General features: G+C 31.1%; 1 protein-coding gene across 1 annotated transcript in view; it reads left to right on the forward strand.

The window, feature by feature from the left end:
• Arid2 (AT-rich interaction domain 2) overlaps window positions 1–17869 on the forward strand; it is a 176771-nt gene that overhangs the window by 98521 nt on the left and 60381 nt on the right. Inside the window, exons 4-6 of the mRNA XM_076854349.1 lie at window positions 3596–3729; window positions 8698–8916; window positions 10948–11015. Coding sequence (XP_076710464.1) covers window positions 3596–3729; window positions 8698–8916; window positions 10948–11015 — 421 coding nt within the window. The remainder of the gene's footprint in view (window positions 1–3595; window positions 3730–8697; window positions 8917–10947; window positions 11016–17869) is intronic.

Raw genomic sequence — 17869 nt, forward strand, 5'->3', positions numbered from 1 at the left:
TCCCCCTTGATCCAACAATTATCAATAGTTTTATTGATTGGTAGTGGTTATTAGTGTTTTTAATTCTCAGAATCCTACTACAAGAATGTAGATGAAATTTTATGCTGAGAATTGTTTTAAAATAATCTTGGAAAGGATTAGTTGAAACAAGATGAAACAAGATTGATCATGATTTGATATCTGCTGATAGGTACTTTCATGCTAATCTCTCTTTTTTTGTATATAGATTTAGAATTTACATAATGTTATTTTTAATTTTCCAAGTGTTTGATTCATTCCTTTCTTCCTTCCTTCCTTCCTTCCTTCCTTCATTCCTTCATTCCTTCATTCCTTCATTCCTTTTTAATTTTTAAAAAATTTGAGCCAACCTTTCTAAGTTGCCAAGGCTGGCCTTGAACTTTCGATCCTCCTGTTTCAGTTCTGAGGTCCTGGGATTATAGGTGTGTATCACCAAACCCAGCACACTTAAGTTTTTTAATTGAACAGTGTCATTCACTTCTGTATTATATACTACCTTTTTATGTTTGCCACCTTTCTCTAAGTCAGAAAAGAAGTAGGCATAGAGTATAGGAAGAAGATGTCGTTCATCCTTCCTGAAACTATTCCTAATACTGAATTTAGTTTTCTTTGTCTGATGAGAGGATTATTGCTATCTGGATTCTAATATTTTACCAGTTGAGTTAATTATGTAATATACTAGGAAGATTAACAGTAGGAGTTCAGTAAACACTTTGATTAATATGTTTCCTGTTCAAAATAATGTCATTGACTTCAAGAAAAAAGATGAAGAAATGTGTAGTCTCACATCTGTAGTTTAATGAGTGAACAGAGTAGATCTGTTGGTGTGTAAGCGAAAGGTCATGCTAAGAAATTAAATCAGAAGACGTATTTTGAAATATAAATTTGTATTTTAGCTGTGTTCTCTGGCCTGTTAATACCTTTTAATTTTTAGAAGCAAAACTCTTCAAAAAATAAAAATAAAAGACTGTGCTTATTTATTTAGAGAGACGAGATCTGAGCTGGACACCAAAACCTGTTTTGCATCTCAGTAGAAAATATGTAATGATGGCAATGAGAATAAGTACTGACCCTCAAACAAGAGAAATATTTTCAAAAATTGTAACAATTGGCCTAAATCTAAATTTCCAGAGTCTGGACCTGTACAAAGGTTTGTTTGGAGGAATATTGTTAGAATGTCCCAAGAGACCAGAAGTCATGTTTTTCAACAAAGTCTTCTGAAAAATTGCATTATGGGCTGGGGATGTGGCTCAAGCGGTAGCCCGCTTGCCTGGCATGCGTGCGGCCCGGCTTCAATCCTCAGCACCACATACAAACAAAGATGTTGTGTCTGCCGAAAATAAATATTAAAAAAATTATCCTTTAAAAAAATTGCATTATGAGGATTTTTATGTATGATAGTATATAGTACTTTGGTGTCTGTTCTGCATATTGCTTACATTCCATTTTGGGTATTCTAGGAGGAAAGAAAAGTTTATTAGTATTTACTAGTAATGGTGTTTTTTCTTCTTACTGCAATAAAAAACATAAAAATTTTAAATCTGGTTTTTGCATTCATGAGCAAGAAGTTTGCAAAGAGTGTCTTTTTTTTGAAAAAGCATCTTAAACACACTATTTAGTTGTAAGATTTTGATTTAAAAATTTTGAAATCTCTTCTTTCATTTGATTATTTCATAAAGATTATTTATCTTTAGTCTGTGTTTAACCATTCCTCCATGAGTTGTCAATTCTAAAAGACCATACCATCTAGAATACACTCAATATGACCAAGTGATTTCATGTGAAACTATCTTTTAATTTCAGAAAAAAAATGTTACATAATGGTTGAGCAGCTATTTTCCAGTTTGCTTTTATGTCTAAATTTATATATACCCTTCTTTCTATAATATCTTCCCTAATAATAATTTTTAAAAGACTTGAGTCATTTACCCATTTAAGTTCATTGTTGGTTTATACTAAGTATAAACTGCCCCTCTTTTGTCTTTTTTTTCTTTTTTGTTTGTTTGTTTGTTTTTAATTGTAACCTCTGCTGGGGACAGCCTCTGGATCAGATAGAAATGTGTGCAGGTGCATCCCTTTCTGAGTGAATGCTCAGAGGTTCTATTTGTTCATATTGTCTTGGCGGTGTTACACTGCCACTCTGTAGTAGTGAAGAACAGGGTTGCATTTGTTAGCTATAAGCAAGCTGCCTGCTGGTATAGAGTTCTCTGATTCAATTGAGCTTACATGGAAAACAAGGAAAGAATGGACTGGGAAGAAATGGGAAGGGACAGTTTAATTCCTTTTCAGATTTGAGAATATAAATTATTTTGCTTTTAAAAACTGGGAAGGAAAAATGAGTAGTAGTTATGATTTTCCAAGTCATTAGTTTTTTTATTTGTATAAAATTATAGCTTTCATTCCTTCTGCCTTAAAAACTAAGTTCTGATTATAAAAACAAGATAGTACTTCTTCATATGTCCATTGACATTCTTTCCTCTATTACCTGTCTCCCCAACAGCAAAGGGTGGGTAACTGTAGGGCTTTTAAAAAATTTGCCAATGAACTTAGCATCTTTCTGGATCACAAATGGTAGAATGATTGATCCTTAAAATAATCGCACATAGAATTTTTCTATGGTCAATTTAAGTCAGTATATAAATCAGTTTAACTTCTTGTGAACTATAGTAGCAGGTATCTTAGAATACAATTTTGTGCTTGACATGGTTTGACTAATTGTGTCCTCATTTTAAAATCTTATTTGGGAATATTATTTTGAACTGGTAGTGACAATTTAGATTATGAATTTGAAAATTTAATTCTAATTAGTATTAGGATTGGTCATATCCAGTAATGATGATATAGTAGAGGATACAAGAACTATCTTTTAAATTGGTCAGAATTTCTTAGGAACATTACTTTTTGGTGGGGATTTGTCCATGCCATCCTATCATATCCGGTGTCTATGAAGAGAAAATATTCATTTTAAATGAGCAGATTAAGCTTATTGCATGTGATTTATACGAAACTTAAGATAACCTAAATGTATCATGAACTAGATTATTGTGTATTAGTAGAATAAAATACTATATAGCTATTAAAAAGAATGAAGTAGTACAGTATGTATGGACATACTTGGATCTCTAAAATATATTACATGAAAATATTCACAGAAAATATGTTGACAGTTGTATATGAACTTGTGGTTATCTCTGGTAAGTGATATTGGATAGTCTAGAATTAGGGAATCTTTTAATTTTCACTTGGTTTTTCCAGTGACCAAAAATAACTTAAAACAAACAATATAGTGCTATTCATCCATAAATAGTTGTTCTTTGATAATCTCTACTTACTTTTATAATTTTAATTGAATAGTGGTCTGCTCTTCTGAAAGCAAAAACTGTAAGAATTGCATTGACTTTATCTGCAATTATTACTGATAAACTGAGGTTACTGTTCCACTAATATAAGAAATTTGTGGTACTTTATTATTAATAGTTTTGGACACCCAGAAAAGGTAAACAGATATATATGGTAGGAGTTTTAAAAAGACACAAATCTGTTTTTAAATCTTTGCTGTGCTGTTTTTCTATTCCAGTTATCTAGAAAAGTACGAGAAAGTTCATCATTTTGGGGAGGATGATGATGAGGTACCACCAGGCAATCCAAAGCCACAGCTTCCTATTGGTGCAATTCCATCTTCCTACAATTACCAGCAACACAGTGTGTCAGGTAAATATCACTAGAAATTAAAAGGGCATAGTTCCACAGCTTTGAACTAGGAAAACAGACATTATTCAATGAGTTAGACCATTACTTTTCACTTGGAAACACTAGGTGTTGAAGTATTACACCTTTCAAAGAATCTTATCTAGTTATTATCAAGGCCCTTTCTCAAAGGTTCTTCAAGAATTTTAGTTGCAGGAATTTTTAAAAGTAAAAAAATCACTTACACTTTCAAGTACAGTTTCTTCCTTATTGTAAACATTTTTGTTTCTTATTGGTTGGTTATTAGTTTATACTGAACTAAAACAAGATGTGGAAGGTCCATTTAAGATTAGGGAAGCCAAGAATTTTCATATAGGGTTTACTAGATTTTCTACAATTCAGTAATTCCCAACAAATGTTTCCAGTTATTCTATTACTTTCCTGCCATGAGGAATAATATTTTACTTAAGTCACCTTGTACCATTTATAGAAAAATCTGTAGTTAAAAAGGGCTGAACTCAAATTGGAAATAAGCAGTTCAAGAGTCTGATAAATATTTCTGAATACTGTTGAAGGGGGTTCCCATTTTTAATGGATCTGGGGATTAGGACTGATGATGACGACTAGGAAGAAAGATTTAGGCAGTTAAGGTGCATCTGTTTCTTTGTCAACAGCATTTGGCCTAAACAAACAAACAAACAAAAAAAAAAACAGAAGCTATTTCTTTTTCAAAGTTATATTCTTTACAGAATTGTAGTTATTCTAAATAGTTATTATTCATTGGTACTGATGGCAGTCTTTATAGCTGTCTATTTAAGCTGTCTCATTTGTGTCGGTATCATCATCTCTTTTGTTTTATTTTTACATTGTCTTGTTTTCAAAGTTTCTTTCATATTGAATTTGACTCCATATTCTTACACACTTAAAATCTCTGATTTTCATTAGAAGAGTCTTCATCTGATGCTTTTTTAAATAATTGAAATGAGGTAGGAGCAGGAAGTGCAAACAAACATCGCTTTGTTTTTAATTAGTAGTTATTACTGAAAGAACCAAGATTAAAGGAGAACATTTTAAGTCACCACATAGACAAGCTTGCTCATAGTTACAAGTGATAGAATGAGGTGATTTGTTATGTGATATGTTCTTTGTTCCTAAAAGAGCCAATGATTCTGATTCAAGGGTATTATAGAGGGTATTCCAGCATTGAAAGAGACATTGTACTAATGACCTTTAAGATTATTTATAACTGTATGATATTCTATATTACAGTAACAGTATTGCTGTTCATCTTTGTAGCTTAAATTGAGTTTGGTGTCTCCTACTATCTATAGTGTTTTAAACCAACCCTTTTCTCCCTTTGGTCTTGTTTAAAAACTTTTTTTTTTTTTTACTGGATCTGTTTTCTGCCTCCCCTCCCCTAATTAAAACTGATTTACTTTAAGATATATATAAAATATTTTTGGTATTACAGAAGTTCATGATGAAACACATTTATGTACAAGTTCTGTAATTTTAACAACTTCTTTTTTAAATGCTTTGATATGTCTTTGTTGTTTTAAAGAAAAATCTGAACAATTGTATAACATGTATTGTGTTTGATAAAATCAGGGTTAAGGATTCATAGAGGAAGGAAAACACTGGGAATCATAAAAATTATAGAATATCAAATTCAAACTTAAAAGAGGTGGTATTTAATAATCATATTTATGAATTTAATTTTGTTTTTCTCAAAAATGCCACAGCATCATGATGGTGTTCTACAGATTTCATGATTATCAGTATATATTTTTCACTAATGATTGTTTTCAAGTATCATTAAGGAAAACAGAGCAAATTTTATAGGTTTTCTTTGTATATGTATGTGGTGTGTATATTCTAAATAATCACCTAAATGGAGTTACCTAGGGCATTTAGAACCAGGTGCAGTGGTACATGCTTTTAATCCAGCAACTCTGGCGGCTGAAACAGGGGGATTGAAAGTTTGAGACCAGCTAGGCACTGTAGCGCATGCCTGTAATCCCAGCGGCTTGGTAGGCTGAGGCAGGAAGATTCTGAGTTCAAAGCGCAAGGCACAAAAAAAGGAAAGAAAGTTTGTGTCCAGCCTGGGCAACTTAGCCAAACTGTCTAAAATATAAAGGGACTAGGGATGTAGCTTAGTGATAGCACCTTTAGTCCCTGTGTTTAATCCCCAGAACGAAAAAACAAAAAAGCATGTTTAAGAAAAATGTTTAGCACTGGAGATATAGCTAAGTAATAGAACACTTTCCTAGCATGCATGAGGCCCTGGGTTGGATTCCTAGCAACACACAAACAATTTTTTTTGGTTATATCATTATAGAAATTTGCAATGTTATTATAGAAAAATTGTGAAAGGCAAAATTGACAAATAACAACTCATTGAAATTTATGGTATTCTAGAATTTTAGAGTTTGTCAGGATTGTAGTAATCATGTAATCCAACTCTATCATATTTTTAAAAGGCAGCCAAACACCCTGTCCTTTTGCATACTTGGTATTAAATTTGGAAAAATTTAATATAGGAAGTTTTAAATTTCTTACCAGTTGTTTTTGTGTAAATATTTTTCTTTAAATGTTTGATATTCTAGCAGATGTTTGGACTACAGTAGTCACTGCCAGTATCAATAGAACGTATTGTAGAATTCCTGCAATGGACATAAACAGCACTGAGCAACCCTTCTCCTTTCCTCTAAGCTGAACATAAAGAGAAGTGATTGCCGCAAATTAGGCTTGTGAGCAATGATCCATTTATATAAACTTTAAATCAAGAATGTTGAAAATAAAAACTTCCAGTCCCATTCTGAATTTAAAATTATAGTAGTTTGATCATATCTCCTTGGGGATGGAAAGGGGTCTCAAAATCTTTCTCTTTCTTTTTTTAATTTGAGATCCAGTCTTGCTATGAACCTTGAACTCCTGGGCTCAGGTGATGATCCAGCCTCAGACTCCCCAGTAGCTAGGAATACAGGTGCATGCCATTGCATCCAGCTAAATCTTATAAATATTTTTTGTACATTGTATTAAGAATCTTTGCCAAGCCTAATATAATTAAAAGATGGTGTGTGTATGTGTCTCTCTGTGTGTGTGTGTGTGTGTGTGTGTGTGTGTGTGTATGTTTAGCAAAGTCACTCAGGTAAAGATGTATTGATTATCTGTCATTGGTAGTAAATAGAGCAATTCTAAGATCATATTCAAACTTTGGGACTATCACAGACATTGAATATGAGTTGCAACTTTATTTTTATACAAGAGATTTTTATGAAAGCTATGTGAAATTTAAAGATTATTGCTAAGACTTGTCTTCTCATTATCAATTACCGGTTATAATATGGAAATTGAAATCTACTCCTATGTTCTTAGATGTTTTGTTACTTTTTCTCCATATATTATTGAAATTTCATTTATCAAGATCATAAAAATAAAGAATATGTTCTTATTTTCCAACCTTAAATATTGAAAGGATCTGTGTCATAGTCATTTGTAACTGTCATGACACTTCTTCATTATGTTATTAGAGGCATTCTAGAATATTTTAGAACTGAAGAGGTTTTTACAAGTCTGTGTTAGGAAATGAAGAAATTCTTTCTCATTTTTTATATGGCATATTACAACAACATTTTTATTTTCATCTTATTTAGAGTGTGGGTTTTTTTAAAAAAAATCTTCAAAATCAGATATTTCTGAAATGTTTCATATGGAAGTTTTCCAATTTTTGTTTCTTTGCTTCTTTATACTAGTTATGGCTTTATTTGCAAAATATATGTAGTGTGTTTGTCTTAGGACATAGCTGCCAAAGCCTAAGCTGCCCCATTTAAAAGTTAGTGTAAGTGAGTGTTTTAGGCAAATCTTAGTTACATTGTGTCAGGCATGAATTTCTTAGGATTAAAAAAAAATGAACCATGAAAGTAAAAATTTTTAAGTTTACTTTCATCAAAATTAAAATTTCTCTTACGAAAATGAATATTTCCTCAGAGAAAATATTTATAAAATATTAGATAAATGATGTGTATTCAAAATATTTAAAACCTACAATATTACACGCTAGCAAGAAAAGGAAGCAAGGAGAACTCTCTGTACATTGCTGGTGGAAATGCAAAATGTAAGCCACTTTGTAAACAATTTCTGTTTCTTAGAAAGTTAAGCATACATTTTTTGTATAACTCAGCCATACCACTTATGATATTTTTCCAATAGGAATGAAATCTGTATGTGCATGTATACAGCAACTGTATTTTTAGGTGCTAAAATCCAGAAACAACTCAAATGTACTGAAATAGGAAATTGATAAGCAAACTATGTTTAAAAAAAATGTGTAACTGATTCATGCATCATCATAGACATGATCTCAAACCATTTTGCTAAATGAAATAAACCGGACATAAAGATGACATGTTGTATGATTTCATTTATTTAGCATTTGAAATTAAATAAAATCACACAGAATATAGGATTAGGAGTACATTGGAATAAACGGTGGGACTGACTGCAAAGGAGCATAATATAATTTTTTAGTGACAGAAGTGCTTTATATTTTAACTATGTTTGCAATTAAAAGACTATGTATTTGCCAAAACTCACAGAATTCTAAAACTGAAAAGGATGACTTTTACAATTGTTAACTATATCTCAATAAATTAGAATGGTTCTTTGAAATAAACATAAATTTCAAATATAACTGCAAGAGTAAAAGTATAGGTTATATAAATTAATCATACAATACTACTTTGACCATGATGTCCAAGAAAGGTGATAAGCACATTTTTGTGTTTTATACTTTTTCAAGACTGTAGTTTTTGTAATTTGCAAACCTAAGTTCAGAAAGTTGAATACTTTCAACTTCTAATCAGTTTTCATGTTATTAAGGAAAAAAAAAAAAGAGGGAGGGAGAGAAAGCTCTGTCCTGCTTCAGAAGATACTAACCGTAATCCTCACTATACTTAAGGTGTTTTCTTTTTTTTTTCTTTTCTTTGTTAGATTATCTGCGGCAAAGTTATGGGCTATCTATGGACTTTAATTCGCCAAATGATTATAATAAATTGGTGCTTTCACTGTTATCTGGACTCCCAAATGAAGTGGACTTTGCTATTAATGTATGCACTCTCCTATCCAATGAAAGCAAGCACGTCATGCAACTTGAAAAAGACCCTAAAATCATCACTTTATTACTTGCTAATGCTGGGGTGTTTGATGACAGTAAGTTTTAAGCTGAATGTATTAAGTTATTATTCTGTAGAGATGTTAAGGATTTTTTTTTAAGATTTTAAGGAGAAAAATACTTTGTCAATATAATAGCATTCCTTATTTGTTCTTATTACTTAAAAATACATTATTTAAGATGAATATTTTAGGTTTTTAAATCTTAAAAGTTTGAATAGTAAATTAATCTCATTATAGCTTTTGATGTAAAAACCCAGTTTTTGCTTGGAGTAATGTATGGGTTTCCTGAGTTGAGATCGGTTCTTAGAAAATTCAGATAAAATTAAAATCTAGAAGAAATTATTTTTTATCTTATAGAAAGCTATATACATAGCACCGTAGACATAGTCTGTGAGAGAACTTGTGATAGCATTTTAATGGTTCCTGTTTTTTGCTTTTATCTTCAAATAGCAACATTTTTGCACATGAATTCATTTTTCTGATATTTGATTAGGTTCAAGTAGTGTACTTTGAAACATAATTTTATTTGGGATCTCTAAGTAGGATTCTTTGAAATTTACCCTGTACTTATATTATATGAAAAAATTTTAACTTAAGCAAAAATAAAATTGTTTTTTTACTCTACCTGAAACTATTCTTGGTTACCCAGGGGAGAAACAAAGATCATTACTTCTCAGTTTCTCTTATGGCTTTGAAGATCTAAATTTGTTTGATTTTTATCTCACTTTAAAAATGTTTGATTACTGATAATATTATTTTGATCTTTCAAATATAACTTCAACATTTGATATAGAGTGGAATTGGAAATTGTTTCACATTTCTTAGAAAATTTTAAATGAACCTTTCACGCCATTCGCAATGGCGTATGCCTGTAATCCCAGTGGCTCTGGAGACTGAGGCAGTAGGATTTCTACTTCAAAGCCAGCCTTACCAACAGCAAGGCACTAAGCAATTTAGTAAGACTCTGTCTCTAAATAAAATATAAAATAGGGCCGGGGAAGTGGTTCAGTGGTTGAGTGCCCCTGAGTTCAATCCTTGGTACCGACCATCCGCCCACCCCCTCCAAATGAAGCTTTCAGAAAATATATACTCTCAAATCAGTAATTTTAATGAAGTCTTTCTATTTTGGTCATTGAATACAACTACATGTGAATAATCAATTCTGTATAGGCTAGAAGTAATCTTATCAATTTTGGTACGCTAAGGCATGATAGTTTTCAGACTGTTTGTTTATCTTCTTGAATTTGGAGTTGTATTTTTTTTTTTAAGTTTTCTAAAAGACTAAATAATCATGCATTGTAGCAATCTAAAACACTAATAATTTTGCAAATTCTATTTAGGGGATGTTTCTGTCATTCCAACAGCATAAAACGTGTAGCATTCCACAGTACATGGGGACTTCATGAAGATACTCTATACTTAAAACTGTTTTACATTTCAAAAATAATTCTCTTTGGGGAATTTTCCTGAACGGAGGTTTCATTTATAGAGTTATTTACAAAGAATTTCCTGCTCTATAATTTTGAAATTGGAATTACACAATTATTTCTGAAATTAATATGAAAAATTTTAATTACGACAGTTTGGCAATCTAATAGCAATAGCATCTTTTTGACTTCTTAAGATTTTTCTTCTCTACAAATGGAAACTAACACACAGTATTACAGTAATCTTCATTTCTTTTCTTCACTGTTTATGTTTTGAAAATGAGTTTTATTTGTGTTGTTGTTTTTTTGTTGTTTTTTTTAATGTCTGGGATGGAACCCAGAACCTCATGAATGCTAGGAGAGTGCTCTAGCACTGAGCTATATCCCCAGTTCAAGTTGTGTATTTTCAGTTTGTAGGGACACATTTTGGAGGGGGATTATATAATTTTAAGAAAATTTATATTTTAAAAGATTATCATTATAATCCACTAGTAATCATTACTTCTGTCATTTACTATGAAACAATTTCTAGTGCACAAGATATATTAAAACTTTTAGTTTTACTCCTTTAATAACTTATGTAATATTAAGAAATAAAAATTTTAATACATTTTATTAAATGCACTATTTATTATTTTAGCTTTAGGATCCTTTTCTACTGTATTTGGAGAAGAATGGAAAGAGAAGACTGATAGAGACTTTGTTAAGGTAATAAACATAAATTAAAATGTTAGCCATTGAGTTCTATGTAGCCAAGAAAATAGTGGATCAAATGGTTCATTTGATGTACTTGATACTACATGCTTTTATCTTTAGCAAATTATAAACATACCTCTTTAGAGTTGTGATTAAGTTGAGTAGATAATCTTTTAGGATAGCCAGTGAATTTATTATTTACATTTTTTGTTGATTTCTGATGATGCTAAATCTGCATCAGTAGCAATAAATATTTAAATTACTTCATTCCTAACTGGAATTTTGAGAATGTTTCAGGAAGTTTTATTTTTATATACATTTGACTGTGCAGTTCAGGAAGAAATGAAAATCCAGATCTGTAATGAAGTTCTCAAGAAGACATATGACTCTAAAAGATGAGTAGGTGTTAATATATGGGAAAATATCTGGCAATATATTTTTGGGAAAAAAAAAAAAAACAAAACCTGTGAACTTCAGATAAGAAATTACAAAAAGAATTGGACATTTGTTTTCTAATTTACATTTGTCTAATTTTCCTGGCTTTCAAGTAACACATGGGATGCCTCTTTTACTAACCCGCTATGTGTACATTCTGTCACATTTTAATAATAGAACATGGACATTAAACACTATTATGTAAGCACATTTCCTTTTCTTTAACATTGATATATGAATAGCTTTTTAGTTTGACAACTTTCAATTTTTGTTATTTCTTTAGCTAAAAGTTTTAAGCCTGTCTACATTGTTTCTTAAAAGTGGACCCCAAACACCATGATATACAACATATATGGACTAATAACTTAAATATGAAATCATTTGCAATAAAACCTTTTATTGAAATATTGTACAAATTTGAGTTAAAAGAGATTTCTTTTAAGAAACAGAATCTGTCAGCCAATTGTAAGATTTTTCTGCTGGAGTATTATCTAAAGAAATGTGAAATCAGAATTTATGTCCAGCTATTACAATGTATTATAAAATTTCAAAAACCTCAATTGCATTAGGTGAATTATATTATAAACAAGAAGCTTTAAGGTTTTTTAAAAAAAAATATTGCCAGTTGTATGTGATAAGGTTTTACTAATCAGAAACTTCGACTTCTTCAGCAGTCTGAAGTGCTATAAATTATCATTAGAAATAATGCATCAAGATATTTTTGAGCCTTTAATGAGCCTTGCATGATTTTATTAGTAGACATCTGATGTTTAAATTGTCACAAAATCCTTACACATTTGATTCTTAACTAATATTACCACTGAGGCATTTTTCGTTTATAATTTTATAATATTATTTTTTTCTTTAGCTAAGAAGATATTAAATTAGAGGGTTATAGACACTCAACACCATTGGTTTATATCAATAATTTTTATATAAATACATTCTGAATTTGTTTAAATGTTATATAAAATATTTCTTTACTTTTCAGTAAAGAGTTGAAAGTTAATATGGACTAGATATGAAACAACTTAATAGTCTTCTTTACAATCTTTCTTTTTACAAAAGTTTTGGGTTTTTTTTGTTCATTTGTTTTTAACAAAACCATTCCATTATATAAAGTATTTAAAGCAATATAGGAATCTACAGTCTTTCTTCAGAGATATAATATACATGAATTTGATTTTAATGAGCTGATAATATTTAATAAATAATGGAGGACAAAAGAACAAGATTGATTCTTAGTTTTATAAAAGTAATGGATGTACATTGTGGAAAAGCTAGAATTTATAACAAAAGTCAAAACTTGAAAACCCATCATTAATTACAGGCATCCAGATATAAAAACTGTTTTATGTGCATTTATCAGGTATTTTCATATATATAATAGTTAAAAAATAAAATTGTATTTCAAACGTATGCTTGTGTGTGGGCGTGAGTATGCGTGCGCACATTGGACCTAGGGATAGAACCTAGGACCTTACATGTGCTAAGCAAGTCATCTTGTCCTTTCACTTATATTATGACCTTTCCTTCTTATTATTAATCTTTAACATCTTAATAACCACTTATTTTATATTACAGATATTTAACAGTTCGTGTAAATAATCTATATTTTCAGAAATTTAGGTAATTATTATGACCTCGCTAGGTTCAAAATACCTACAGTCAAATCTATAAGTATGTAGTTTTTTCTCAGAATGAATTCCAAGAAATGAAATTCCAAAGTTGAAGATATTAAAACATTTTAATAAAAATATACCATATTAATTAAATTTTATAATTACCTCTCATGTTATTATGTTAAATGCAATTGCACCCCAAAATAGGTAGGCCTAGTGCTTCATAAAGTATTGTATAATCAATTGCAGTTTCTGATATTTATCTGATATCTGATAAAAAAAAAATGTCTGATTAATAGTTTTAAACCTCTTCATTTCAGAGAAAAATGGGATGAGCCCGGTATGGTAACACTCACCTGTAATCCTAGCAGCTTGGGAGACTGAGGCAGGCGGATTGCAAGTTCAAAACCAGCCTCAGCAGTTTAGCAAGCCTGAGCAACTTAGTGAGACTCTGTCTCAAAATAAAAAATAACAAGGGCTGAGGATGTGCTCAGTTGGTTAAGCGCCTGTGAATTCAATTCCTGGTACCAAAAAGGAAAAGAAAAAAAAAATTGAACTGTTTTACTTAATTGATTGTCTTTTACATAATTTTGCACATAAATTTTACATAATTTCTTTATTTGGCAAATATTTACTAAGCATTTTATATCTACTACAGTTTTTCCAGACACAGGAGAAACAAGGTCCCTGCACCCCCACTGAATTTCTTTTAAGTTCTGAAAGACAGACAATAAAATTAAACAATGTAGGTTGAGAATTTTGCAAGTATTGTGAAGAAAATAAAGCAGAATAATGTGATACAGTTGTAAGACATGGGGTATATGCAACATTAAATATTGTGGCCAACAAATGTTTCTCTCAGGAAATAAAAAATCTGATGATATTTGGTAAATTTAAGTGACAATAGGGGACCAACTTCTGGAGGGAGAGCTTATCAGGCCAAGGAAGTAGCAGATGCAAATGTTATGAGGTAAAAACAAATCTAGTTTGAGGGATGGAAGTATGCTTGTGTGGAAGGACGCTGGTAAGCAGAAGGGAAAGTAGTAGCATACAAATATGCCTGTTGTAGATAAGAACATGCCGTTGACAAAATTCTGATTAATGTCAAAATGTATTAATCATGTTTTTGTATTTATTGAAATTATGCCTAGTAGACATTGGAATTTTTTTTCTTTAATCATTTTCCCCTGACTCCTTTCAGTAAAATTTTTTATTAAATTTTAACCCATACTTGGAAAAGTATGTTAAGTATACACCTCAATAAATGTTTACAAAAATGAAAATTCTAGTGTAACTATTACCCACATGAGGAAACACAAGTACCTCTGCAGTGCCCCTGCTTCTGCCCTATTTCATTCTCTTCTTCTTCCAGTCCCTCAACTGTTAACCATCCTTCCTTCTCATATTCCCTCAAACTGTTTATCTTTTGTCAGCCTTATACTTGTGAAAGATTCATTCATGTTGTTACAAGCATTTACACTTAATTCTTCTCTATTGTAATATATTATTACATTGCATGAATATACAGTATTTTGTCCGTTCAACTTTAAATTCAGAAAGCAGTAAGAATTGAGTTATTTCCAGTTTAGAAACAAAAAATTCTGCTAGTCATGTATTTTGGTAAATGTTTGCATGCATCTGTGTTGGGTATTAAGAGTATAATTGCTAGGTATTAGGGTATGCATATATTCAGTATTAGTAGATATTGCCAAACACATTTTCAGAGTATTTGTCTTATGTCTTAACTGCAGTAAATCAGAGTTCCGGTTGCTTCTTGTTACTAGTTATCTGGTATTGTTGGGCTCTTTCATTTTAACATTCAAGTGGATATATAGGTTAATGCATCTTGGTTTTAATAACCATCCCCCACCCCACCCCCAATGAATAGTGGAATATAAAATAACTTTGTTATTTTGGTAGCTTCTTTTGGTCGGTACCTGTATTTTACCCAATTTTCTTTTAAGATTGTCAGTCTTACTGACTTGTGGTCTTTTTATGTTTTTATGGGGTTTTGTTTGTTTGGTACCGGCGATTGAACTCAGGGGCACTCAACTACTGAGCCACATCCACATTCCAATTTTGTATTTTATTTAGAGACAGGGTCTCACTGAGTTGCTTAGAGCCTTGTTTTTGTTGAGACTGGCTTTCAACTTTCGATTCTCCTGCCTCAGCCTCCTGAACCTCAGGGATTACAGACATGCACTACTGGGCCTGGCCTTGTTATGTTTTTGGTAAAAGTTACTTTTAAGATGTATGTATTGGAAATATCTTCTTATAGTATCTTATATCTTTTTTTATTTTTATTTATTTTTTTAAAAGAGAGAGAATTTTTTTTTTAATATTTATTTTTTAGTTTTCAGCGGACACACATCTTTGTTTGTATGTGGTGCTGAGGATGGAACCCGGGCCGCGTGCATGCCAGGCGAGGGTGCTCTTGCTTGAGCCACATCCCCAGCCCCTGGATTTTGTTCTTGAAAGGTTCTTTTGATGAACATCAATTCTTAATGTAGTTATGGTTTGGATATGAGATATTCTCCTAAAGCTCTTGAATTAATAAAGGAATATTCAGAGGTTAAATGGTTATGAAAGCTGTGACCTATTCAGCATATCCGGGCTGAAATGGACTAACTGGGTAGTATCGTAGCAGGTGGGGCATGGTTATTGAAGGTGGGTCACTAGAGGCATGCCCTGAAACAATTCATCTTCCTTAGTGTCCCTTCCACTTTCTGTCCTTTCTGTCTCTGCTTCTACCATAAGCTAAGTATCTTTCTTCTGCCAAGTCCTGGGCCCAGAATAATGGAGTCAACTGACTATGAACTGAGACCTCTGAAATTGTGAGCAAAAATGACGTTTTCCTCTACTTAGTTGTTCTTGTTAGATAATTTGATCACAGCAGTGAAAAGCTGATTAACATATCAACTCATCAAATTCTTTTAGTAATTTTTTGTGTCCTGTTAACAAAATTTTTCCTACCCTGAAGTCAAGAATACAATGTTTTGTTTTCTGACCTACTTTTCACACAATTTGTATGCGGTTTGGTGTGTGTGTGACATAAGAGTCAAAAATTTTCTTCTCATGGCAACCCAGGAATCTGCATCATTTGTTGAAAAGTTTTCTTCACTCTGTTGCAATGTCACCTTTGTCATAAATTTGCTGATCAGATATATATGGGTCTGTTTCTAGGACTTTTCTTTCCCATTGTTCTGTTTGCCCATGTTAAGATTTTTAAAGTACCAGACTTTTAGTGTTGGAATTAAAAATTCTTACTGTTGAAACTTCAGTGAAAATTTGTTTTCTGTTTGGAGAAAAAATTCATTTTTCCTATTGTTATTCATAGCCCATTGCTCATAAGGTATTTTTATACCTCTATGTAATTTATTATTCCAGAAAACAGACCTTTTCATCTAATTTTTTTTTATCTCCATTCTTTGTTGAATATATCATCTCCCTTCAGTGTGTATTCTTTCCACAGTATAGCACATCCTCAATTTGGTCTTTCAGTGGAGATACCTTAATAGAAAAATTTATCTTTGTATTTAAACCTTATTCTAGCTTTTTTGGGGGGCAGTTATTCTGTTGTTTTTACGTTCTTATTTATCTTTTTGTTAATTTTGGCTCTTCTGTTTCTTTGGTAGTTTGCAACCAAATAACAGGGTGTAGATTTTCTTTACTTCTGGAATTCCGAAGTTGAGCTTATTCTATCCTCCACCTCTCTTAACCTTTCATTCATATAGTCTGTCTCTTTAACTGGTAAAATCCTTGGCTTGTTTTTCACTCCAAATAATTATTTTCAGTTGTATCTACTATTCTACTTGATCCATTTGTTAAGTTTTTGTTTCTACACGTTCTCTTTGGCCTTTGTTAAATTTGTCCTTTTTGGGTTTTTTTTAATGATTTAAATAATTTTGTATATGTATTAATATATTTTTTTAAAATTTATAATTTAATAAAATTTATATATAAAGAATTTATGTAACAAGTACAAATGTAAATATAATACATGTAAATATTTTTATAAATATTTAATTAAATACAATTAAATACAAATATACCTGAGAATTCTGATATTTTGATCTCTTATAGCTCAATTTATTCATTAATTTATATATTTCCTTATATTTTATGATGTTACAAATTTCAACAGAAGTTTTTCTTTGGAATTTTTGTACAGACTAGATTGAAAATTTATTCTTCCACTACTGGTTGCATTTGCCCATCATTTAAAGGAAGAAAATACTGGTTTAGAATGATTCTATTGCTAGCTTCATTGAGTTTCCAGTGCCTCAGGCAGTAAAACCAAACTCATGAAGGTTGAGGAGTAGGCTAGTGGTAAACAATTTCAGATATAGTTTTTAATCCTGGTATTGATTTTAACCAAATCTTTAGTCAACCATTTTTGTCTCCCTTTTTTTTGAGTATTAGATATTCATATGTTTCACCATCATATGGTGTTGCATTTTAATTCCCCACTTCATAAACTGACCCAAGGTCATATCTCCTGTTCTCACCCAACCCATCAAAACTAAGCCCTTTGATTATAGAGATACATATTTTTCTTAACTCTAGAAAATTGGTGATGAAATTTTAAGTTGCACAAAATTTTTGTTTATATGTGCACTCCTCGTGGGAACAGGGGGCTGCCATTATATCATTAATCACATTAAATCAAGAACACACAAATATATTAAAATTTATATGTTCACCATTGTTGTATATGTTTTCATTAATTTCTACTCTTTATTTATCTTTCTGTGTGCTATTTTCTTTTAATTTGTTTCACTTTTTCCATTTATTACGCTGATGCTTGCA

Source organism: Callospermophilus lateralis, chromosome 4 (genome assembly GCF_048772815.1).
Source record: "Callospermophilus lateralis isolate mCalLat2 chromosome 4, mCalLat2.hap1, whole genome shotgun sequence".
In the NCBI taxonomy this organism is placed as follows: domain Eukaryota; kingdom Metazoa; phylum Chordata; class Mammalia; order Rodentia; family Sciuridae; genus Callospermophilus; species Callospermophilus lateralis.